Source organism: Ornithodoros turicata, chromosome 2, assembly GCF_037126465.1.
Source record: "Ornithodoros turicata isolate Travis chromosome 2, ASM3712646v1, whole genome shotgun sequence".
Lineage (NCBI taxonomy): Eukaryota > Metazoa > Arthropoda > Arachnida > Ixodida > Argasidae > Ornithodoros > Ornithodoros turicata.
Genome location: NC_088202.1, coordinates 147,637,648 through 147,663,812, shown reverse-complemented (window position 1 = coordinate 147,663,812; position 26,165 = coordinate 147,637,648). Strand labels below are relative to the sequence as shown.

The following is a 26,165-nucleotide window of genomic DNA, read 5'->3' as shown; positions in this document are numbered from 1 at the left end:
CAAACAACAGGCGGCGGAACGCGCACTGTAGACTGCCGCGCGAACTTTGTTGCAAAACATTCGCTCATGGAGGTTGTCCTTTAGCCCGCCGAACAGCTCACGATAAATACGCTATTAACGCTATTCATAAATACGCTAATACGAATGGGCCAAAGAACAGGCTATCCAGCGATCCTAGTTTTTCCCCCGGAGTTTAGAGAAGACGATGATGAAGCCGACGTGTTTTGGCGGGAAGCGCACGCGGCTCGTGTTCGCTGCTCGGTTGCTCCGGGTGTGACGACGCCGAGGCAAGTGTTTTAAGTTCATGTCTTTCTAGTGGTACCCTAACGACGCTATTCTAACATGTTGCCTCGCGACTTGTTTAAGAAGCGAGGCCCATAGAGCAATCCGAACCGTCAGAATCTACAGGGTGTTACCCTATAAAAGTCTACCCGTGCCGCCATGCCGTACTCGCCAATTACTCAATGCAGGTGGCACATTGTGCGATCTTCATATAAAGCTCATAAGGACATTTAATCTTGGTGAATTTCGAAGTGGTTAAGCGCCGCAACACGAAGTTATAACTCAAAACGTGAGATTCCCGTAGTCAAAACACTCAAGATGGCGGCGTTGAGAAGAGCACTTGCCATGCTGCTCCCCAGACGACGACGTGTCGCATATCCTGCCAGCCGGATGGAACTGCAGTTTTCATTTCGCTTTCGTGTAACTGTCGTATTTTGCTCAGAAGTAAGCAACGTGAGGTACGAAAAATGCCGACGTACTCAGCAGACGACACCCAAAAGGGATGTCGTCTGCTTACTGAGAGGCGCCATCTTGGCTGTTTTGCCTACGGGAACCTCACGTTTTGCGCTATAACTTTGCATAACGGTGCTCAATCACTTCGATATTTGCCATGGATGAATGTCCTTATGAGGTTTATACGTAGACAACACATTGTACCGCCTGCATTGAGTAATTGGCGAGCACGGCATGCCGACGCGGGTAGACTTTTATAGGGTAACACCCTGTATATGCAGCCCCGAGGTATCCCTGTGTAGTTCATTAGGGACACTGCATACACAGGGATGTCTGCAGGACTGTGTGTGCGTGTGCGTATGTGTGTGTTTCCGCTGACTGCTGGCGTGTATCTATATTGAGGTAAAACATATTCGTATCAGGGGTTCGAAGATGCTACGGAAGATGCTACGGGCTGTGTAGGGTGCTGGGACGATCACTGGGTTGTAGTGCGATCTTTCCTCTGGTTGTTTAGCAGACAGCAGCCCTAGCTACTGTTCCTGTACACGTTATTCCTCGTTCAAATTTTCTGCGAAGATAGGGAAAGTAGGCGCAATAGACCTGTCCCTGTTTGTAAACAAATGACGTCATAGTATCCGACAGCGCCACCAATTTGGTAGCGTTGAACTACGCTCGAAGCTAGAGGCGAACAAGGTCGCGCCCGAAAGCCACGGTCTTGTGAGGATTACGATTATCCCTGAAAGGGACTTGACCTGCCGTCCTACTTTGCGCATTCGTGGAACCGAGCCCTCCCCTTCCGATTTGTTTCGGTTTCAGTCTGTCTACCAGCGTCATGATGACGTTTCCCGGGTAGAGGTATATGGATGGAGACTGCGCACAAAGACGCTACGAAATGATAAATGACGCTATACGTGGTTTTACTCGACTCACTGAAACGAGTGTGTCAATCGGAAAGTCTTCACTGTTCCCTGGGAACTCTCAGTTGTGCATAAATACATGCCGTAAGTCGTATATGCTTGCACACCGAAAACCATTTCGGCCGCCTTTCGCAGAGAAAGCTATTGAAAAGTGTCGAAAGCAGCTCTGCATCGGTTTACTTAATTTCTGCATTGTGATCATCACTTGTAGCATATCCCCCGCTCCGGTAAGCGCCCGGTTGCTAGGCAACAAGGGATGCGCTATTGGACTAGTCCACGTGGACTACTCCAAGGGTGGTCGGGTGTTTGCTCTTATCGCTTGTTGTCAGGCTCACGCGCACACACACACACGCAATTGATTAATTATCTGGGACTCTCCTGAATGATAGTCTTGTGACACACCTATATCAGTGCTTATCTTAGAAAACGCTGTAGAAAAATCAGTTGTTTCACCACAAGGAGCCTGGACTAAGTATTAATACAGCTTATAGCCTGATACAGAATAATGCAAAAGTTTATTGCGCTTCGAGGCATTGTTTACGTTGTCCACAGAATCAAGCTACTGTACAGTTTAATTTCAGGGGCTGAAAAATATTGAAAATGAAATTTAAAAAAGGAAAGCGTGGTCGATCGCATTAAAACTTGAAAACATCTTTTGGAACACCGCTTCACAACGCTACACAATCCTTCACACGACCCCACACAACGGTAACGCAAGACAGCATCCACAGCCAAACGAGCCTTTCGGACTTCCTCCGATTCAGCTTAGCTGCGCCGTCTCCCAGCCTCAGCCTTGTTTCGCCGCCGCTCCTCCGCACAGCTTTCATCACTAATGGCTCGACCAAGCTGACACGTCTGAGCTTGTCGACCAGAACACAGCCAGGCCCTCGCAGCTCCCCATAGAGCACACAGTTTGAGATAATGCAGGCAACACTGGGCATACAACCAATGAAAATGAACTATGATGCCTATACCATTGGGCCAATCAAGAGTCCCTCAGTTTGACTCGTCTTTCCGCCCGATATCCTGGCTACTCATCGGCTTTTACTTGTACTGGCTTTCGTACGTGACGCCCGTTATTCCAAAATGACTATATAGGCCAAAGTAGACTATAGTTCGCACGTCATAATGGTACAAAAGTGTGACACATACAGGCTGTCCCAGCTAAAGGTGACCATATTTTTTAAAAATATGTCTATCACTGCTTCCGACGCGTCTCTAGAGATGCGCAAAGAATAAAATAAAGAAAAAAAAATGGTGTTCCTTCACGAATTTTTTTTGCGCACGATCTATCGAACGGATTTTTGTTCTGCAAACGGCTTTGGTATCTGGTGACCGATGAGATCAGATGTTCTCATTGGAACAACTTCGTAGCTCTTATAATTAAAAAGCTAATTATTGAAAGTAAATCAAGCCTCGGGAGTTTGCTAATGCCCTGCTAGGGAGTGCCGTTCAGCATACGCTATATTGCAATTGATTTGAGCTCGGAAAAAGTGATAGAGATATTTATACAAAAATATGGTCACATTAAGCTGGGACACCCTGTATATGCCATACAGGGGACACTACGTTGCGTTCGTTCGCACACACTAACCAAACCCACTTCCAGCTTCCAAAACACACGCATACTGTTTATTCCTAGAAGCCAGCGAGTCGCACACGAGCGCGTGCGATTTCATGATCAGAATTCCTCTTTCGTTGCTTGCGGTGCGTAAACGGTTACAGCGAAAACGGAAAGTGCTTGTGCCGCACGAAATCTTGTCTTTGTCGCTGTATTCGAAACGCGACGCCGCTCGCAAGCGTTCTTCGGGTGAACATGACAGAAAGTAACGGCTCATATGTTGAAACACAAAAACAGACAAACACAACGCGAGCCTCAAGGTGCCTAAATGAGCCGGCAATAAACCTCTACCCGAGAAACGTCATCATAACGTTGGTAGACAGACTGAAACCGAGACGGATTGGAATGGGAAAGCAGGGTTCCATGAATAGACCTCTACCTGTTTGTAAACAAATGACGTCATAGTGTTCGACATCGCCACGAATTTGGTAGAATTGAACTACGTTCAAAGCTATTGGCGAACAAGGTCGCCCCCCAAAAGCTACTGTCTTTAGGGGATTACGATGGTCTCTGAAAGGGGCGTGACCTTCGGTCCTACTTTTCTTTCGATAGGAGGCAGCGAACAATTGCCCATTTGTGGAAACTAGCTCTTGGTAGAGCCCTGGACCGGAAATCCAGAAGATGTGGGTTCGATCCCTACAGCTGGCTAACCTTTTCAGTGACTTTCATCGTTCACCCTTCTGATCTGTTTCGGTTTCTGTTTGTCTACCAACGTCACGATGACGTTTGTCGGGTAGAGGTTTATTGACACTTGTTCGCTGCCTCCCACTGAATGAAAAGTAGGACCGAAGGTAGCGTCTCTTTCAGGGATCATCGTAATCCCCTCAAGATCGTGGTTTTCGGGCGCGATCTTGTTCGCCTCTAGCTTCGAGCGTAGTTCAACCCTACCAAATTGGTGGCGCTGTCGAACACTATGGCATCATTTGTTTACAAACAGGGAGAGTTCTATTGAGAGGTGCGTGGCAGAGGTGCAACGTGAGCACATGCGCAGACACACTTCAACACACTAGCAAGCCTGCTAACACATTCTCTTCGGACAAATACCGTTCAGTCAATCGACATCGCCTGGAAGTAGGTGCCCACGAAAAAAGCGCAATTTCGAAACTCTGTCGACCAATCGGAGCACACGCCGGGCACCTCGGCCAATGGCTATGAACCGTGACGTGCCAGACGCAGTAAACCACGTGAAATGTCGATAATACATTTTTTAGGGCCGCAGAGAGTTGCGAACTGAGAAGGACTGGTACTATACAAAGTGCGAGAAAATATTAGGCCTAAGCCACCTCAGCACATGTTGTGTGTACAATTGGTATAATCACCCCTGTAGTTAGTTGAGTTGTAGTTAGTTCACACCAGTGTTAGTTGAACTGCAGCTAAATCAGAAAGAGTGCTATGCACGTGGTACTCGCACCACAAAAATCTGCGTCAACTTGTGGAAGACGAGAAACTTGCAACAGGTGAAATAAGTGAACTGAACCACAACGGACGACGCAGCGACCAACCGTACAGTTTCAAACGTCGAACACCATGGCGGTGGGGTTACAGTCAATAAACGAACTTCAATACGTTCACCCTGACCGAATGTGGGCTTCACTCAACGTGGAGGAAGAGCGTTTCATCAGGTTATACTGTGGAAAAGTACCGCATTATTTTGTTTCATCACAAATGCTTTCGTTGCTGCCTGCACGGTGGGTTAGAAATGGCTGTCATGACTCGAGCAGACGTCTAGAAAAAAGAAAAACAAATGTGTTCGCCGGAACTTCCAGAAACTTAACCGTAAAATTGTACTACAGAACCGTTTGTACAGTGTTCGCGTTCTGAAACGATTTCAGATGACGCCCGCTGTATGGCTGCTGTGCCTGATGGCGTTGATCACCACATCGACGAGTGCGATCATCCCAAGGGAGACAGCAAACAGCAAAGCCAGACAGGTAGGCATGCTTTTTCATGGCTCCACCTAAAATGATGCACTGTTCAACAATGGACGGCGATGGATGACTGAGACGGCCGTTTTGTCAGTATGCCTCTAGAGTTAAAAGACTAAGTCCCGGTTTCACCAACGCTGGTTAACTTTGAACCAAGATCAAGCGTTGCTAAAACTTGCAGTTAACGCTCAGTTCTTTTTTGCAGACAACCGTGATGAATGTTTCAGTAATAATAACTGCCCTTTGTGAAGCACAGTTAAGCGTTAAATTCAAGTTAAGGGACTGTTGATCTCGGTTCAAGTGTTAATCGGCGTTGGTGAAACCGGGCCTAAGTAGGAAAATGATGGTTCACTGTGTGCTTACAGAGGCATAGCAGATGCACGTCAGTGCTATTTTATCTTTCTTCTTTTTCCTTTTATGATAACCATGGCAACCACTGATATGGGAATACTGCTATCGAGGGTATAGGTAACTAACTGTGTATTCACTCGAGCGACATCCTTACGGATTATTTTAGTGGAAGAAAGCGAAAACACTGCTCACAGAGACAAAATTTCGTCCCGTGTTATGTTGAGCATTCACACGGTGCGGAACATCGGGAGTGGTGTACTGCGCACTTAGCAGACGACACTTAGCAGACGACACTTAGCAGACGACGCCATCAGCGTCTTTCCTGTCGTCTGCTACGGAATATCTTGCGGCTGTGTTGCAGGATATTCCCCACGGTTAGCAGCGTAGGTGAACACTGGACGTTGAGCGCTCGCGCCCAGGAAGCTATGACTTTTTCGCGTCTTCAGCTTCTGCGGGGAATGTCGCTCGTGTGAATACAGGGTAAGCATCCCACTAGCTACGTATGTCGAACGCACGAACTACTACATTATAACGACCATGTCATAATCAGCAACCCCTATGAGGAGCCCGTCCGCATGATCCGCTAGGGGCGCTACTCATCGGCACGCGAGGTGTGCACCACGATTGGACGATGGAAATTTGAATTCTGAACGCGCAGAAGCGTACGTACGACTGCCGTAGCAGACGACAACAATAGCTCCTATGAAAACGCGTAGAATGATGATGATAATCAACGTCAGAATGGAACATTTGTGGAATACCCACCGCTTGTACAGAAATACTAAGGTAAGCTGAGGTACAAAGTATTGTAGAAGTTGAGGAAGCAATAACTGGGACGACGACTAGCGCCACCGCTAGCTTCTAAAAATGCGGCGCTGGGAACGGGTGCCTACGACATGGTCGTTATAATCTAGTAGGTCGTGGTCGAACGCTCCTCTGACGACAAGAGGGACATCGACAGCGTCACCTTCGCTACCTCCAGCTACGCTGGCAAATTGTGACGTTGATACTCGTGAATTAGCATATAATGACGATGGTGATAGTGGTGGTGATCATGATCTCTGCGGTGGGAAAACCCGACGGGAGAGTACGCGTCGCTCACGGGCTACAACGATGGGTGTGAGCTACAGCTCCAGGGCAGTAGTACTGACGGTCACAGTCTCGCCAACCGTTTGTTACAAGCTCACATTGTTTGTTAGACGGCATGCATGTGTGCTGGCATCTATATAGTGGTAGTCTGTCGCCTCTTTGCTAACACCATGATGATAATTACATGATGACAACAGTGTTGATCGTGAAATGTCAGTGGTTCTAGTGATGACGACTGTAGCGGTGGCAGCGATGACGATGCCGATTAGCAAGACCGTGACTTTGAAGTCCTATCTCATTAAATACGACTATTTGTGTCGTACGGGTGCGTTTGAGTGGTGATGTCAAACACCAGCACCACGATTTCAACCACCAGCTAAGTGCTGACCGAACCCCGGTGTCGCTGAACCAGGCCTTCTGCGGAGGGCAGTGCTGCAAGCGCCGGACAACGATGCAAACTCGTTCGGCACTCTGGCATAGCATTGTATCTTGATTCTCATTAAACAGGTGGAGCACGAACAACTTATTCAACTCTTGCTACCAATCTACGTGAAGCTTCCTCCAGGCATCCACTCCGCTAGTGGAAGTTCGAGGGACAGCATCCGGCAACAAGAAGCGACCGCCGGTGCCGAGTCGTTACGTAAGTAAAAGACATTCATAAAGTCACGAGACAGCCAAAGAACAAGGAACGAAAGGGGCCGGTTGTTACACGACTGAAGAACCGACGACTGAGAAACAGCAAGACAGACACGGGAAACGTCGTGAAAACACAGGGCACGGCCGTAAGGTCGGCCAGATTGAAATGAAATTCGTATAACTTGAAGCTAATTTTTGAAGCTAATTTTTTAAACTTATGGAACACGATTATTTCGGGCCCTCGATATTCAAGGGCGTTACAAAACGAGCCAGTATTTTTATGGCTTCGTCGCTTGGCGTGCATCTGAGCGGTGAGATATGAATTACGCAGTCGTCGAAGAGGCCAGAGAGACGCACTCTTCTTGATAGCCGGTTGAGTGCTCTTAACATTACACAACGCTGTTACAAGTTCCCTACGACTTCCCAATGAGCCTTTTTTTTTCGGCGGACAGAACACACTCTTCACATTCTCTCTAGTATCCCTTTGTGCACTAGCAGACACGCAGAAAACGAGTCGGTGTCCACCGCTGACATTCACCTTTGTTGGCCAGTGAAATATCTTGCGCCCAAATATGCTAACTACCAGGGTTGACATAATCCCACCATTTTTGTAACCTCAGACGGGCGCTTTTCGCAAAAACCGCCATTTTGTTCTTGTTACAAGTCATAGGAAACGTCATTTCTAGGTCGTGTGACTTTGTTTACATAACTTTATAGCGTTCGCTGAGATACTCCCGTCGGCATATAAAGACAAGAGATGAGCGTATTTTACCAGTGCACACTATACAAGCGCCATGATAGCCCATTTCTCCTTAGTTTATAAGTAGATCGCATCGGCTCAGTGTGTCATAATGCCGGGTCGTCATCGCGTCTTCGGAAGCGGTGAACACCACGAGGCCTCATATACAAATCTGCGCCCGTAATACGATATTAAAGGATAAAAAACTCCCGCTTACAGCGCTACACAACCCTTCACACGACCCTACACAGCGCTAACGCAAGACAGCATTCGCAGCTATAAGCGGCCCTTCTCCGCCACTTTCTTTTGCCGCCGCTCCTTCGCACAGCTTTCATAACCTATTTTGCGCCCACGCAGACACGTCTGAACCTGTCGACCACCACAGCTCCACTGCCGCGTCGTGCGTCGCACTCTTCACGCGCCCTCTCCTTCCCTCTCCTCTCACCGCGCATGCGCGCCGCGCCGTGGCTACAGACAGACCACCCTGCGATTCTTGCCAAGCGAAGACTCTAAGGCCGGAGTCACACTGGTTATACACGTGCTCCAAACATGTATGACAACAGTCTTCAAACATGTATGGCGTATGTATAATGCTCGGCCACACTGGTCATACAATTCTTGTTTGACAACATCGTTCGATTCAAACGCTTGTATGATTATACATCGCCTCGAACATGTGTCGTTCAAACATCGGTCACACTGGTTATACAACTACAGTGGGAGTGACTTAAACACTGATGTATGACACACGTCAGTGTCACAGTAACCAACCCAGGAGTTTATGTAACTTCCAGTCGCGGACATCGCAATTCAAAATGTACGAAGACGACGAAGACGGGGCTGCACTGGCTGATTTTCGATTGTTTCATGCTCCATGTGCGCAGGCAAAGAGGTCGCCATTTTGAACGTACGTGCAACACAACGTCGCGAACACTGACTTACAACTTACTCGTGCAAAATAACTCACGCGCATCACGATGTCGTTGACACTGACTTGTGCGAGCGAAAACTGTCGTGGCGAATACGCCCGTTTATACAACTTGTCCATCACCGTTTTTCGGCAGTGCCCAAATACATCGTCGTGTGTTTGACAACATGTTGTCAAACATAGTCAGAGCGCTTGCTTGTATGACGGCGCGGTCACACTGGTTATACACACGTGTTTTAAAACATGTTGTGCCGGTGTTTAAGCAGTGTGACCAGCACTGTATGATCATACATGCTTAAGGGATGTTTGTTATACACGTTCGTCATACATGTATGATGGGATGTTGGTGTATAATGTATAATGTATAACCAGTGTGACTCCGGCCTAATGCTAACGCATTAATAATTATCGAGGTCGAAAGACGTCCAAAACGTTGCACAGAAACAGTAATCGCTCTGTGTTTATAAATGATTTGGCTGCCGATCACGGGTGCGGCCATTTTTAAGGTCACTTGGGCGTTGACGTTTGCTGTGACGCGTGATCGGGACCTGTCCAGAATGTGTTGCGTTCGCTCGGAACGATTTCGTCAATGGAATTCTACATGGCATGTGTCACCCCTGTGTCAGCTATTCAGCGGGAATTGGTCTTAAAGCTCACGTAAGCGTGATCGTGCAGAAATATTGTACAAGTGATATTCACACAACAGAAGGAATTAACAAGAAATGAACCATGATTGTGAGGATCTGTAGGGTTAGGACTACGTCATGTCAGCAGACCTGCTAACGACTGAGATGCCCCCTGTGGGAGACATCATGCGAATAAAAACCCATTGCAGGTAGTCGTCTAACAAACCCGACAGCCGAGGGACTCAACCCATACTTCTTGAATGCAGGTATCCAAGAAGTGTATAGGCTCGACGTATAGGCTGGAGTAGAGCATCGGCTATATGTCATTATAGCTCCCGGGTGGGTCTACGGTCCTGGAAGGGCTACCTATAACGGATAGTAGTGCCAGAACTGGACTTTGGGAGCTATGACGTAACTATATCGACACGCGACACTACACTTGGAGCTCTACACTGGGAGCAGTACGTAGTTAGCACTGAGATACCTAGCTAGACGCTGGGAGCAATCACGTAATTCTAGCAACACGTTGCTCTACACTGGGAGCAGTGCGTAGTTAGCAATGACATACCTAGCCAGACGTTGTTAGCAGGACGCTGGGAGCATGCAGTACGTAGTTAGCACTGAGATAGCCAGCCAGACGCTGGGAGCAGTAGACGCTGGGAGCAATCACGTAATTCTAGCAACACATTGCTCTACGCTGGGGCCGACGGAGTACGGTAGCCACAGTACGTAGTTAGCAAATGACATAGCTAGCCAGACGTTGTTAGCAGGACGCTGGGAGCTCTCCAGACGTTGCCGTGCGTATTTAGCAGTGACATAACTAGCCAGGCGCTGTTAGCAGTACGCTGAGAGCAAGATAGCCCAAACCAATCTCGCGCCGGCCCCGCCCCGGCTCATGCAAGTGATTGATAACCAAACATATGTCTCGTTTTTTATATTTTATTTTCATTGTAAGACGATTGCATGAAGCACAGCAGTTTGGAGCATGGACACGACATTTTGAATGGACATGGGGGTGATCCTAGAAAAAATTATGCTCAGGTGAGTAAATTATTTGAATTGTTCTACAAAGACACATACCCGTGGAAGACTACATGGTTGCCTGATGCACACACACTCGAAGCATGGGCGCAACAATTTGACGAAAAATGGACCTGGATGGCGATCCTAGAAAAAGTGTGTACGCTCCACTGAGTCGAGAGAGCTTTGCAAAGACCACACCTACCCTTAGGGGACTGCATGGATGTCTGAAGCACAGCTGCACAGCAACTCAAAATCATGGACATGACTATTTGGACCGGAGGGATACTCCTAGAAAGTGTGCGTTTCCAGTGAGTTGAAAAAACTTTTTGGAAAGGTCCTACAAAACACCTACTCATAGAGGACTACATGGATGCATGAAGCACAGCAACTCCGAGCAAGTCACAGACCTCAAAGATATGTCTTTCCTAGAAAGTGGAACCCTCTTTCAGTCATTTTTTCGAAAAAGCTTCCCAAATATATTATTCGATATATCATACTTCTCGTGCTATATACATAAGTGATTTTCTCTTATGCTAACAAGTCATAGTGACCCGAAAAGGCGACACTAGTACGTAAGGAAGAATACTTACGAGACATGCCGGCGGTCACTGAAGACGTACACTGACACACGGCATGTGGCTATCAAGTAACCTTATATAGTCAACTATGTCTGACTAATCTCTCTCGTTCTTTCGTTGTTCTTTGTAGCAATTAAGCATATCGCCTTTTCCTTACACTCTTGATCGTGTAACCCATATGAATTAGTTACTCTTTGCATGTTTTCGTACAAAGTATCTTGTTGAGGATGTAGATAACAACCCCCCGTGGCGACTTGATCAACGAATAACCTCTTTTTCTCCTTGATCGCTATCTCGAATGCGTGTCTGGCATTGGTTTTTCCCCATACGACTGTACCTGGCTGCTTTGCATCTTTTATAAATTACATTCACTTGACAGTTTTTTTCTTGACTTGCGAAGACGTACGTGTAGATAATGGAGTCTTATTTAGTCTTTCTTAAGTAGTGAATAGTTTCTTTTCGCCAAACGTGACTCCAGTATTGGTGTTCCTCATACTTGCAATGCAACTCGTGTAAATTAGCTTCTCTTTGTTTTTCTCCAGAATCCCTATTACGCATTTCACAAGCGATTCCTACCTGATTGCTAACCAGCCTTGAGACTTGTTATCCGTTGGGAGGGGGAAGGCATGCGAATCACACCATCTTTCACTTTTTTCCTGAGAGCCGATACTAATCGATCCTCGCGTGGTTACATAAGAAGAAATTCCTGAGGAGGAAAAATGAAAATCCCTCCCAGCTGACGCTGTGAGGATTACGAACATGGTAAGCTTTAGAGACATACTTTTTCAAGACATAACACTTTTATTATTCAGATATAAGGACAGTGAAGTGATGGCTTTTTTCGACAGGGAAATTCCATAGCCGGAAGGTTGTCTGCCAACCATTCGACTCAGAGAGTACATGTTGCCAGGACACCGACGGAGTGTCAACGTGCGTTCATCACATAGACAACACACTTGCAAACACTCATGCTGGTAATGAAATGTTTCATTAACATTGATTCGATGGAGACATTCATCCAACTGACGCGTCTCGTTTTGTGTCAGTGTAACACCATAGCGCTTCGCTCGACCATCTTTATCCCACATTCTAATGGAGAGCAAGTCCGAGGGGCACCTGTGCACATAAACGTATTCCTCCAGTTCTACCTCCAGGCTACAGTTGCCTTGTTGAAGTACAGTGGAAAATTGTGGCTTTTTAAACTGTAATATCAGTACTATTGCTAGACATATATGGAATCCAAGAGAAGTGACAAGCCACCCGCACTTATCCATGTCACACAGTGAAATGACAAGAACGAGGCTTTAAAGAGAATTTTTGTTTCGCTTTTGCTACATGGAATTTTTTTTAGGCAACAGTCTATTTTTAAGAAGGTCAATGGTCATCATACTAATGTAGCCTGCCACAAAATGAAGTTTTGAGCGGACGGCATACTCCATGAAACATAGACTCTCTTCAGCAATTCGTATAGCATCCACTTCATCCACGTAAAGCAACAGACTGTCAATTGTGCATGCCCAGTCTTGGATTACTTTCAAACCTCCTGGGGACGACCTCAGTGAACAGCCACTGTGGACTCCAGCATAGATTTTCTTTGCAATCTTCCAAACATCCCTACTTGGAGGGGGATCTGGCATCGTTTGAAATAGCACCATGTCTGTGACTACCTTAAAGGCTTCCACTATCACTGGGTCGGATCCCTCTGTCAAACTGCAGTCCATCATTTCTTTCCACGTTGCATGAGGCTTTCCACACAGATCTTGCACTCGAAAATCGAGGTATTCGATAGTCCTGCCTCCCTCAGGTACATCCGAAGTCTGTGAACAGTCCATATTCAGCCAGTCAATCAAAAAGATAATTTCCCGGTACCCACTTCGAGCTGTCACCAGAGTGAATCAAGTACTGAAGCTCGCCATTCTTGACTCGTCTTTTTATAATCTTTTCTACTGTTGGAATTTGTCGCACTCGTACAAGTTCGCTCTCATAAAAACCACCAATGATATCCTCATTGTTCAGGTCACGTAATAGGTAGGTATTGGGATAACCCAGTTTGATAGCTCGCACAATAAACAATTCTGTTGTTGCAGAACTTAAGTACTTCTTTACCAACTGATGTCTGTATTTAGCAATACGCACGATATTTCCAACGTTGTATCGTGGTTGCTTTGGTGGTCCAGCTGGGGTGGGGTAGAGTCTCGCTCGAAAAATGTGTTCATTTCCTTTGTTTACATCCACGGGTCTAGCAGAAAGAGATCTATGTATTCGATTGTTGTATGCTTTTACTACGAGAGGTAGGATGTCTAGATATCGTTTGTGACCCTGATATGTAAAGATACGATATAGTGTAGACATTATAGTCCTTTGAAGTCTCTCGACGTGCGCTGCTTTGTACTGGCTATGTGAGCTATACCAATGAATACCCTTTTTCTTTAAAAACGTTTGCACTAAACTGTTGACGAACTCGCCACCGCGATCCGTATGCAGAAGACGGGGTGTTCCGATTCGTCTGAAGGCAAGCGTTAAAGCACGTACTATCTCAGGAGGTCTTTTATTACGAATGGGCTCAACTGCAAGAAGGCGAGAAAAAACGTCAATGCAGAATAGCAAATAGCGAAAGCCGCTGTTATGATGTTTAAGTTTCTGTACATCCTTCAGGTCGCTTTGGAAGGTTTCCTTCACACCAAGAGCTACTATTTTACGGAACACCGAAGGTCTCTTGAACTCTTTGTGCAGACTGTAAGGGTCACTCGTCTCCAGAAACTTGACAACTTTGCTCTTCTTTACACGAATGCCTTGCGCAAGTCTCTGTATTCCGCCAAAACTGGCAACATGTTGTGGATCGTAGTAGGCAGCCATCAACACTTTCGCTTCCTGCCGTGCACTCGAAGAGCGTCGAGAGTCAGATATGCATTAATCGTAGCTGAAACGTCACCTCTCATCCAAGCGGGCTGCTTATTGTGAAGTTCGTACTGCAATAACTCCACAATAGACGATTGGGGAATCACTCTGCCGTGACAGATAACTCTTCCACTCTCGTCGTACGCCAGTACAGTTGTTATTAGTTGAAGCATTGCCAATACCTTTTTATGATGTCTTGAGGGGAAGTGAGACAGTATCTTTGCATCTTCAAAGTAACTCTTTTCATCTTGAGCTAGAAGAGAATCCATTGTTGATGGCGAGCGCGTTTTGCAGCACGTGTAAGCGGTGGCGATGTTTCAGTAGCGAGAGTTGGTGAGCGTCTGCTTGAAGTCGATACTGTGACACCCTTTTGAAGACGCGATGAGGGTACAATGAGTGACGGCAAATTCAATTTCTCCAGATGAGGTAACATGCGATCAAGATATGGAGGTCTCGGAGTACTACGAGCTCTGGATACGAGATAATAAACGAGGTCAATTATATTGGTATCCTCTTGTGGCTGTCCATCAATAATGATCTGATAGGTTTTCGGATCCCAGGAAATGGTTTGCTGCAGTATATGCAAAAGTTGTTTGGCTTTGACCTTATAACCACTGCTCATAAAAGCAGCGACAGCGTCACTTCTCTCATCTTCTGTCGTCTGTGCGCTCTCTTCTCTCCTTGTAGCTGTCGTAGTCCTATCCGTCGCCACATTGGGATGCAGCAAAGAGTGGAGATATTGAATTATCTCTTTTGCTTTGATGTCATCCGGTTCATTCTTGTGCAGTATTTCAGGAATAGGAGATTCGCGATATGGAACAAGCTCGTACTTCTGCATGAGTTATACACCGATTGCTTTTGCAATCGCTCTGCCACCTAGCGATGAGATGAGACCGAGTAGTGGTGGCAAGAGGAACTGCAAAAACCCACCAGTTTGTTGCAATACTCTGCGAACTTTCTGTACACTGCTGCCGTCTCGTTTTGCCAATGCTCGAATTGGGGTTGCATAAGGTTTCAGTTTTTTTCGCACACTCGGAGTCACTTGGATGTTCCCTTTACAGAGATTTATACAAATCTCTCTAATAGCTGTTAACTGATTCTTTGTAGCATGTTCCAGGAGATGGTAACGTTGTTCGGGTGACTTTGTTTCGGCCAGCAAGTGCAGGAAATGAATATTGTTCCGCACACGCTTCATGTTTTATATACTATCTGCCGTCGGTCGTCGGGGAAAATATTTGTCCACACTCGTAGGTGGTCCGGACACTTTTGAGACAAATCGATTACTACGTATGAATATGGTTCCTTGCATGCATCTTTATATATGGTGGAGAGCAAATCACCTTTACCTCGACCAAACAACTGTCGTGAAAGTAACTGCATCTGATCCGCTATACGTGCAGAACGACACAAAATCAGAGCGCTGCTATTAAACTGAATGCACCGATATAGGGGCTCGTTGACGAATAAATATTGTGTAATAAAAATACATGAACAATTTAGATGGTGACAGCCGGCAACGTAGAAATTACAGATTTCTTTAAGTCGACCTTTGTCGGCCAGACAGTCGTCAAATATGATTAAAGAATTTCTGACATTCTCCAAGTTATCTGGTATATCTCGCGTAAATGTGACCTCGGGGAATTTGTCAAAGATTGGTTGCTTGTATAAGTATATGTAAAATATACGATCAAATGGTTTGTCAAAAACGGATGCTCTGTGAGTCAAAAGTCTTGTTACCAACGTTGTTTTTCCACTCTGACTTTGCCCCGAAATGGTTATCGAAGCAGGAGTAATGAAGCGGTACGATTCAACCTCGGTCATCTTTTTTTTCACAGTGAAATACTATACAGTATGATGTTATGTGAAGTTTCAGAAACTCGCAGCGCATGTAGGAGAGAGACACCGCTCCAATCTACTTGCTAGAGGCAACTGAGAAAGTTTTTTCATAGAATCTGAATTTATTTGACAGTTGCTATACATTAGTTTCAAGTCGACAATTGAGAAAGTCAATCACGAACAGCATGATGAACTTTGCTGTTGAGTGGTATCCCAACTTCACAGCGATTTCGATAAAACATATGCTTTCTGTTGAAAGCAACAGAGGATCGATTTGTTGTTTGTAGTCCATCAAATCATCGATTTTGTGTGACCAGTTGGTTAACAAACCGAATGGTGTGTCGTATGAAACGAAACGCTCTCTATTGAGACTCGCATACATGGTTTTGGCAGTCTCCCAGACGCCAATGTTTGGAAGACTTTTGGGGAGTTCTTGAAAGAGGACTATATTGGTGACAATCTTGAAAGCCTCCGCCAAAGACATTCGTTTCGTCTCCATTAGACCACACCTGGAAAGTTCTTTCCACGATCTGTGCTGCTGGCGACATGGTGCTAGCATACGAAAGACACTTTTGTTCGATTTGTCGCACTCATCTCCGTCTGGTGTTTCTTCATCACTGTCTGATGAGGACCACGAATCACCGGGTTGAGTTTCAATATCGGACCACCTTGAGCTCTCCTTTGCCATGGCACTCTGGTGTCACCGTCAAGAGCTACTGCACATTTTACTATTTCAAACTCGCTTTTATAACTGTCTCTTTCGTAACTTCATAAATATATTTCTTTTAAAGACTCCACATAATAAAAAAAAAGAAAACGTGTTGCAGCAACTGCTTAAGAGGAAATAATATAAGAAAATGTGGAGATTACGTTCGGGTTTGCAGACGACTATACAAGGTCTTAAAGATCTGGCAAGACATAACATGTCTATGCAGGTTAGAAAAAAAGATGCAGACAGCAGGTTCAAGGCTGTAGCACATGTCCATGCAAGATGTTTCAAGAACTAACAAGATATAACATGTCTACACAAGTTCGTTCACCATGTGGTGTGAGGAGGATGCAGACTTTCAAAAGGCCTGACAAGATATAACGTGACTATATGCATGTTTGTTCACTGTTCAGACATTCAAGGTCATGATTTGCGAAAAAATGTTGAGTTGTCTTTCGTATATAAGCCGTCACACACATTGGGTTTTCTTCAGTGAGAATCTGAGCGTGAAGAGGTATGCCGCCCTCTGGGTACATGTTGAGTCAACTAACTTTTCCCCCATGCGTTTTTTCAGTTTTCCGAGGAAAGCATGTCATCGATTTTGGAGAAACTCAACAAACTGAAAAAGTCGGGAGATGGAGAAATTCAAAAGATGAGTATGTTATCGAAGAATCAAAAATTTGATGTTCTGGATATTCGCAGAATTGAGACAATGTATGGAGACACTGTCTACGTAGAATTACTGACAGATAATGAGACCAAGGTGAAAGTCTACCTTCCGAATAGATTCAAGCGACTTTCGGACGAAGACCTGGAAGAGATGAGACAGTTACCAAACCTCCAAATGGAGAAGAAGGATGGATACCGCAATGGCAAGAAGTTGGCGTATCCAGACATCATTTTCACTAATGGGAAGAAAAAGTAACTTCGTAAATCATGGTCACCTGTCACTTGTGTGCTCCACATGAGCGACAGTTCTACGCAACACCGGTAGGACTCCAAATTCATCTGGCAAACGTACACCAACTGGAGACACCATGCATCCCATTCTGTGAGACTTTATGCACACTTCGAAATTACACAAGACGCTTCGAGCTGCACTTGCATGACAGAGACGAGGCTGGACATGATGTGACAACGTTCTTTCATCTATACGGACAGTATATTGGTAGTGTGTTGCGATACTTTGGTTTCCCATTACGTTTTTACATCCTTCTCAAAGCAGAACTTGGACGACATACAGTGGATGATGATGAGATACGACTTGATACACGATTCGTGCCTTCCAAGGTGAGGACAGTATGGTCGGAAGTTGACATAGAACCCGCTATTATTCAGTCAGGCAGCGAAATTGCGCACAACTTGGAAAGTCTCGAAATCGAAGGCTCTGGTTTTTTCCTCTTTCGTATTCTCACATGCATTATCAATGTTGGACGTCTACTGCCTGAACTAATCGGTTGTAGTGACTTTGAGCTGCCTGCAGAGTTGAAACGAAAGAATAGGTCTTTACTGAATGTGGATTACGGTCTGCACGAGGGTGAGCAAAATATGTGTTTTGCATTTTCCGTGATAGCAGGATTGCATCCTGCTGATCGATTTCGAAGACATAGAGCATCCTCGTATCGGTCATACTTATCTCAGTATGTGCTCCCAGAGTCATTTCCCATCGCGTATCCCAAAGATGTAGAAATGTTTGAAAAGCAAAATGGCATCACCATTAATGTCTATGCATATGAAAGGGAAGAGAAATTTGTCTATCCTATAAAAGTTGTGAACGAGGAATGCGAAAAACATGTGGATCTACTCATGATTGACTCTCATTTTGTGGTCATCACAAATTTCAATGGTTTGTTTCAAAAACGTGGACGTTTCCATTGCAAGCGATGTACCATGGGTTTCACTACACAAGCTGTCCTGAGTAATCATATAAACATGTGCAAACTTCAGAAAGTAGGCAAGACAGTTTATCCAAAGAAAGGAGACACTTTAGAGTTCGCTGGTGAGCGTCTTTTGGCTGAAGTACCTTTCTACTGTGTGTATGACTTTGAGAGTGTCCTGTCACCATGTCTTGATGGAGGAAATGTGTATGAAGATCATATCCCCTCCTCCTTCTGCCTCTTAGTTATACGAGCGTCAGATTCAAATGTTCTCCAGAAACACCTTTTTCGTGGACCAAATTGTGTTGCTGTGTTCATGAGTCTACTGCACAGATTACATGACGAAATTTTGGAGTGGATACAGCAGATTGCACCTCTGGAAATGAGCGAAGAGAACGAACGCCAGCACGCCGCCGCCACCCACTGTAACTTTTGCAAAGAGTCGTTTGCAAAGAAACAGAAAGTGCGCGACCATGACCATGTAAGTGGAACGTTTCGACAATCCTTGTGTCAATCGTGCAACCTCAATTTCAGAACACCTCAGATGATTCCAATCATTGCTCACAATGCTAACTATGATATGAGTTTCCTTGTGTCTCATTTGCATTTGCTCAAAAAATCGAAAATAAGAGTGATTGCCAGCAGCTGTCAAAAATTCAAATCTATTGACGTTGGGTCCTTTAGATTCATGGACAGTTTGAGTTTCCTAAATGCAAGTCTTGAAATGTTGGTGAAAAATCTGCGTGAGAAGGGGGTGGAAAACTTTCATTGTCTGCGACAGTTTTTCTCAAACGAAGAACACTTTGGACTTGTCGTTCGCAAGGGAGTCTTTTGCTACAGCCATATCACTGACTTCGATGTCTATGATGAGCCTTGTTTACCACCTCGTGAGAAATTCTTCAATACACTCAATGGAGTGGAAGTAAGTGAAGAAGACTACAACCATGCGCAGAATGTCTTCGAAAAATTCCAAATGACAAGTCTAGGCGAATATTCAGATTTGTACCTGCTCACTGACACACTGCTTTTAGCAGACGTGTTTCAAAACTTTCGCAAATGGACACTTGATGTGCACAAAATTGAACCCCTGCATTTCGTATCTCTCCCAGGGTTAAGCATGTCCTGCGCACTAAAAATGAGTGAGATACAACTAGAACTCATTCACGACCCTGATGCGTACCTGCTAATTGAGAATGGCTTGCGAGGAGGTGTAACACAATGCTCTCTTCGAAAAGCGACCGCAAATATTCCGGGAACAGAGCAGTTTGATCCAACACAACCGACAAGAATAATTAACTACATTGACGTTAACGGTCTGTATGGATCAGTAATGCGGGAGTCGCTACCCTATGGAGGGTTTCAGTGGTTGACAAAGGAAGAAATTGAGAACCTAGACATAACTCGCATTCCACATGATGCATCTATTGGTTACTTTCTCGAAGTGGATCTGTTGTATGATCAAGAAATTCATGATCGTCATAGTGATCTTCCAGTTGCACCAGAGAAAATGTCCATTCCCTACGACCTATTGTCAGACTACCAGAAACAGTTGATGGAAAAGTTTGGGCTTCCGTCGAAAGCTATCGAGCCAAAGCTGCTGCTAACATTGTTCAACAAAGAGAAGTACTTTCTTCACTATCGCAATTTGCAGTTGTACATGCAATTGGGGTTGCAAGTCACAAAGGTTCACAGAGTTCTAAAATTCAACCAGAAACCTTTTCTTCGTGACTATGTGGATTTCAATCACGAACTGCGAAAAAATGCCACTAATACATTCGAGCGTCAGAAAAGTAAGTATATGATAAATGCTGTTTTCGGCAGATTTTGTATGCAAGTGAGGAAATTTGTAGACTGTCGCCTCACAGTGACAGACGAACAAGTTTTGAAACTCTTGCGTAAGCCAAACCTCAAACAGTTTCGAGCATTAAGTGCTCATGTAATCCTGTTTCAGTTCTCCCAGGCAGTGCTTCAGATGAAACAACCACTATACTTGGGTTTCACAATACTGGAACTCTCAAAGCTTAAGATGTTTGACTTCTATCACAATCATCTGATGCGTGTAGCTCCCGATACTAGACTGTTGTACATGGACACAGATTCCTATATAATATTGCTGAGCGATGAAAAGACACTGCTTGAACTAGCTGACGATCACTTGGACAACTCAGCCTATGAGCAAGACAACCCTTTGTATTCGACGAAAAACAAAATGGTACTGGGCAAGTTTAAGAATGAGATGCCTCGTGATCATATACTTGGTTTTTGTTGCTTAAAACCCAAGCTATATGCACTAGATCTCTGTAGCAAGAAACAGTACAACCGTGCCAAAGGTGTAAAGCTGTGTGAAGCACGAAAACTTCACTTTTCCATGTACACAGATGCTCTTGAACATGGCACAATACACAGGGTTAAACAGAACCTCATCGTGCAGAAGGACAACGTAAACAAAAGCGTGACCGTGAGAAAAATAGCTCTCAACCCTCTGGACACAAAGCGATATATTTGCTCGGATGGAGTAGAGACATTACCTTTTGGTATGACAGTGTTGTGATTAGCTACTGTAATGAAAGAGTGGTGACTGTATCGTAGCCTTTGTTATGGAGTTCACATGTTGAATAATACAAAGGGAAGTCAATGCTTTTCTCAAGCAACACAAGTGACGAACCTTTTTTTGTATCCCACAGGTACTTGTAATTGTAATTAAAAGTCCAGTGTCTCACAAATGGTTGTAGTTGTGTTATCCCTATTCTAATAATTGTATGCTTGATTTAGAGAGTGATGACTATAAGCAGCATCATCTTGTATTAACATTCCCGAAAAAAAAATGCTTTTTTTGGAGTAATGCTCTCAACGTCCTTGTACTCGCACAAAAGTTTTGTATGTAGCTTATCTTGTAATATTGTTATAATGTTGTGCACGCATCTCAGAGTCTCAAAATGAAATTGTATACTTGATTTAGGCAGCAGATGCCTGTAAGCAGCATGTCTTGTATTATTCTGAAAAAAGTAACTTTTGGAGCGATACTCTCAATGTTCTTGTACTCACACAAAACTTTTTACGTAGCTTATCTTGTAATATTGTTACAATGTTGTGTATCTCAGAGTCTGAATAATGCTTTATTGTATACCCTTTTGTTGACATAAGTAAATAAAATCAGTTTGTTTGGAAAACAACAAACATATTTTTATTGATCTCTTAGAGCACACTGCAGCATGACAGCATCTTCCCTTTCTGGAATTGTTTACGCACAAGGGTTGGTATAAGCCTGTCGTTGAGCTTGAAATTTGTTGGTGAGAACCTTCGAGTACACTCTTGTAGTGGAAATCCACAACAGAGAAGTGCACCTACATAGAGACAGTAGAGTCCACAGGTTGCAGATTCATATCCCTGGAGTCGTTTTCGATTATAGTGAAACGATTTCGTGTGATCAATGAATGTGTAAAATTCCTTGTACACTGGAGGGGTACCATAACTGTCGAAATAAGAGATGCTTCCATTCCGGGCAATATGACATAGTGTCCAGTGTTCTCCATGTGAAGATCTGGGAGCGGTGTTCACCACGTAAAGACCAGGCTCGGCTTTTTGCTGCGCAATTTCGTCACATGCAAATGTCCCACGGAAGCAAGACCTTGTGCAATGGTTGCGGGAAAACGTTGCATAGAACTCCCACTCTTCCATCTTCTCTAGACGAATTTCACTCGCCGGTCTTTGTTGATTTCCAGAACACGAGGAGTCTCCGAAATAAAAAGTACAGTCACAGCTTCCGTAAGGTTTGCAGCAAATGTCAGTGTAAGGCGAACGTTGGCTTGCACTATTGGACTGAGTGAGTGCACCTCCACGTCTGGTGTGAGGTGGTAATAGAGCATAAATTTTTCTTTTTGATAGGCCTCTGGAGGTAGGGGGATGTCTTTGCGCTTCAGTTTGTGAAGCAAGTTCATGTAACCCTTTGTGTAAATATCCCGTGGAAAGTCAAAGTCATCCGTGTACTGTTGACCACCAACATCGAGCACTGCTCTCTTTAGTTTAAAATGCTCCAGTTTGAAAGGGTTTCGCTGCAAGTTGCCCTGGTATGCAACACTCTTGACCATCAACACCGTCAATTTTGATGGAACTCTTTCACTGTAGAGGTCGTCGAATATCGCCTGAGACTGGTTTGGTGCAATCGTTCTGTACTTAATTTCCAAACCTCGGAGGAGATACGAGGCAGGTGTCGTTTGAAGTCTTCGCTCAATGCCGACAAGTACGCTGGGTGATACCTGCACTCGTCGAAGGTAGAGGACAATGCGTGCAAACTCCACTGTATGTTTTTCATTCTCAGCGGGGCCAGAGAGAAGTCTAAATTCGTCAGTCGTTTGCCTCAGCACAACCCTGAGATCGGTTCCATTAAGCAAAAATTTTTCCTGCTGGCAGATGTCACTGAAGATTGGTGCATAAAGATCACATAGTGCAGATCCTTTAGTACGTTTGTAACGAGCAAACATCCCTTTTGCTTCAGCAGGCACGGCAAAATTTTCTGACTCTCCCACTGGATCTGGTTCGTATAACATTGCGGACAGTGTGTGAGTTTGAGTAACATTGTTTGCATTGGTAATGATATCCAGGTAGGAGCGATATGCATAGTGCTCGAAATTAGAAACCAGTGTCGAATTTAGATAAATATGCACATGTTGAAAGAGGGAAGAGGCAAAACTCTGAACGGGGATCACGTTGTCTGGTGTCACAGTCGTGCCTACCGTGGCGGATGCCACGTCCCCATTTTTGCGAACAATCTTGCATTGAATGTGTAAGAAACTCGACTGTAGATCGAAGAAGGCACCTCCAAGACCGGGAACATTATACTCAATCACACCACTCGATGTTGGTGCTGAAACAGGAAAGAACTCCACGTATTCCGACTTCTCCAAGGAAAAGTTGGTTGGAGGCAATGAAAAGAGCTCCAGTTGATTTGTTGTGCAGAGGCAGGAATTCTTGTGTACAATAGCAATGCTAGACATGTTTCTCAGGTGAAAAAGTCAACCTTTCTTCGTTTCTTCACCACTTTCACTGACCGGCCAACCCTCTTGCGTTTGCTTTTATTGCTTTTTCTTCCTTTTCCTTTAAGTTTGCGAAGCAAATCGTCATGGGTTGAGTGGATCGTGCGTCCAACACCTCTCTTTACAGCCTCTCCAAATGTTGTTCCTTGTTGAACTTCTTCAGCTATATGACGTCCCGTGTCGAGGAGTTTTCGTCCCACATATGGTGCCACTTGTTTAGTTAGTATAGGCATGAACTGCTGCACCAGGTCTGAGAAAAAGCCTGATCCAACTTGATAAAGCGGTCCCGAATAATGTGGAAGATCACGCTTACCGCCACCAAAATGTGCGACGCAACAAGGTGACTGCAATATATGCATTTTTTTCTTAGACTTTCCTAAAGTGTAATGTGACCCCGACACGTCCTGAGCCTGCAATGAATGGAATGAAATCACCTATCTCGTTTGCCAACTCGATTTGAATGGTAGTTAATTCCTTTGCTACTACATATTTATAGTACAGGTTTGTAAAAGAATAAGAAATGACTTCGTTACGATTCTGTACCCTGAATGGAAGTAGACGTAAAAGTGGTGCAGTTATATCTCCTACAGCTTCACTCCCGATGATGTCTGTGTAAACGAAGATGTAATTTTGTGCCGGGAAAAGACATATATCACGCTCTGCCACAGCAAAGTTGGAGAAAGTTGTTCTCGCTCCAAATCCCAACATTAGAGCTAAATATGGATGAAAGGTGGTGTAGCCATCGTTATGACGTTCCAGCTGACAGACGTTGTTGTAGGAATTGTAGAATAAAAGACGAGCATCCTGAGGTAGCTGTAACTGTGTCCGATATGCATGATTTATTGCATCTACGAGATCCTGTCCTGAGCTGTAGTAGCCTTCTGGAATTTCATATTTTTTCGTGCGCGACTGATAAACAATTAGGGTGATTTCCTCTTCGGTATCCACTTGATACTTGAGTACCTTCACAGACCGGCCTTTATCAATCTCCGAGCGACCAATAATCTTCTGAGTAAAGCCAAGTTTAGTCGCCAGCGTGGAACTGAATTCCAGGCCGGCATTCAGCGGAAGCTGTATTTCATAATGACCAGTTGCACGTATTATTCGTGCCTGTGTCCTGTAATGCTTTGCGAGCAACTGTTTGATGGGTGGGAGAATGTTTTCTCCCGCCTGAAACTTGATCTTCTCCTTTGTAGTTGTAGCACCGAACATGCTTGTCTCTGTTATCTCATTAACATCATCTGTGACATTCTTGATTGCAAAAGGAATATTTACCTCTGTCAGGGCAACTTCCCACATACCATCTAGACTTATGGGTTGAGAGAGCTTAACACGAAACTTGCTCATCGTGTTATTGGGAAATTCATTAGTGGAAGCATTCGAGAGCAGATTTACATAAAACTGGCTCGCCATTTTCCTCCTTTCTGGTAAACGTTAAGTTGCACGCACTACTTTTATATGCAACTGGCGTGCCACTTGTTTTCTAAGTCGAGGAAAATCTCGAGAGATGTGGTTCGAGATAGTCACCCTGAAAGAGCTTCACTTTTCCACTTCAGACGTTACACACTCACCTTACAACAACAACAAAAATCACCAGATCCCCGCTGAAGATATAATGTTATGCGAGAAAAGAAAAGCTGTTTGTTGCTCAAGTCGCAACAGAGAGATACACGAGTCAAGATAATTGATCCGAAAACTTGTTTTGCGAAAGGGGTACTTAAGCGAAGTTTTTTCCCGGCGACCACAATGTGGTATGCTTTTCCTCAAGATTGGCGTGAGTTCTGAGGAGAACACTTTGATGGCAAAGTGGTGCGTCCTACTGCCGTCTTTAAATCTTGTTACAGTCTCTATTCTTTTCAGTGATGTTGTGTGGATTGTGTCGTATATGCATGGATGCATGAGGCGCAGCATATCGGAGGACTACATGGATGTATGAAGCACAGCCGTTCAGAGGACTACATTGATGCATGAAGCACAGCAGTTCAGAGTCCTTCACCACTAAAGGTCAGTCCGTTATAACTCTATATACTATATGGTTGCGCGTGAGCATACATTGCGTGCCCTCCCGTAAAAGTTCTTAACAATGTTTGTGTAAGGTGTGTTCTTAGAAATATCATTATGTGACAGTTTGTGTGCTGCATAGTGTAGCAGATGTGACGCATCCTTACGTATGTGTCACCGTGTAGTAATTGCAATACTTTGTGTGTTGCAGGTGATGCAGTTCAAATTGATTCAAATAAAATATAAAAAACGAGACATATGTTTGGTTATCAATCACTTGCATGAGCCGGGGCGGGGCCGGCGCGAGATTGGTTTGGGCTATCTTGCTCTCAGCGTACTGCTAACAGCGCCTGGCTAGTTATGTCACTGCTAAATACGCACGGCAACGTCTGGAGAGCTCCCAGCGTCCTGCTAACAACGTCTGGCTAGCTATGTCATTTGCTAACTACGTACTGTGGCTACCGTGCTCCGTCGGCCCCAGCGTAGAGCAATGTGTTGCTAGAATTACGTGATTGCTCCCAGCGTCTACTGCTCCCAGCGTCTGGCTGGCTATCTCAGTGCTAACTACGTACTGCATGCTCCCAGCGTCCTGCTAACAACGTCTGGCTAGGTATGTCATTGCTAACTACGCACTGCTCCCAGT

The 26,165-nt window shown here is 44.8% G+C and overlaps 2 protein-coding genes and 1 long non-coding RNA gene across 4 annotated transcripts in view; 2 read left to right on the top strand and 1 right to left on the bottom strand.

The window, feature by feature from the left end:
* Positions 1-223: 223 nt before the first annotated feature.
* LOC135385135 (uncharacterized) overlaps positions 224-26,165 on the top strand; it is a 34,092-nt gene continuing 8,150 nt past the window's right edge. Inside the window, exons 1-3 of the mRNA XM_064614311.1 lie at positions 224-287; positions 5,106-5,204; positions 7,146-7,278. Of these exons, the coding sequence (XP_064470381.1) occupies positions 5,106-5,204; positions 7,146-7,278 (232 nt within the window). The 5' untranslated portion in view covers positions 224-287. The remainder of the gene's footprint in view (positions 288-5,105; positions 5,205-7,145; positions 7,279-26,165) is intronic.
* LOC135386347 (uncharacterized) lies at positions 10,471-11,204 on the bottom strand. The gene is made up of 5 exons (XR_010420668.1): positions 11,181-11,204; positions 10,943-11,015; positions 10,793-10,878; positions 10,648-10,734; positions 10,471-10,588 (listed from the first exon to the last, which is right to left on the bottom strand). It is a non-coding gene; the product is annotated as an uncharacterized LOC135386347 (long non-coding RNA).
* LOC135386346 (uncharacterized) lies at positions 10,702-25,137 on the top strand. 2 transcript variants are annotated; one of them, XM_064616207.1, is made up of 4 exons: positions 10,702-11,930; positions 12,017-12,142; positions 17,186-17,901; positions 18,822-25,137. In XM_064616207.1, the coding sequence occupies exons 3-4, from the start codon at positions 17,858-17,860 to the stop codon at positions 21,037-21,039; spliced, it is 2,262 nt and encodes a 753-aa protein (XP_064472277.1). In that variant the 5' UTR covers positions 10,702-11,930; positions 12,017-12,142; positions 17,186-17,857; the 3' UTR covers positions 21,040-25,137. The 2 variants fall into 2 exon arrangements, with proteins under 2 accessions (XP_064472277.1, XP_064472276.1); XM_064616206.1 differs by having other exon boundaries at positions 17,186-25,137.

Coding starts and splice junctions, on each gene's coding strand:
- LOC135386346 (XM_064616206.1), top strand. CDS start 17,548: ATGGTCACCTGTCACTTGTGTGCTCCACATGAGCGACAGTTCTACGCA.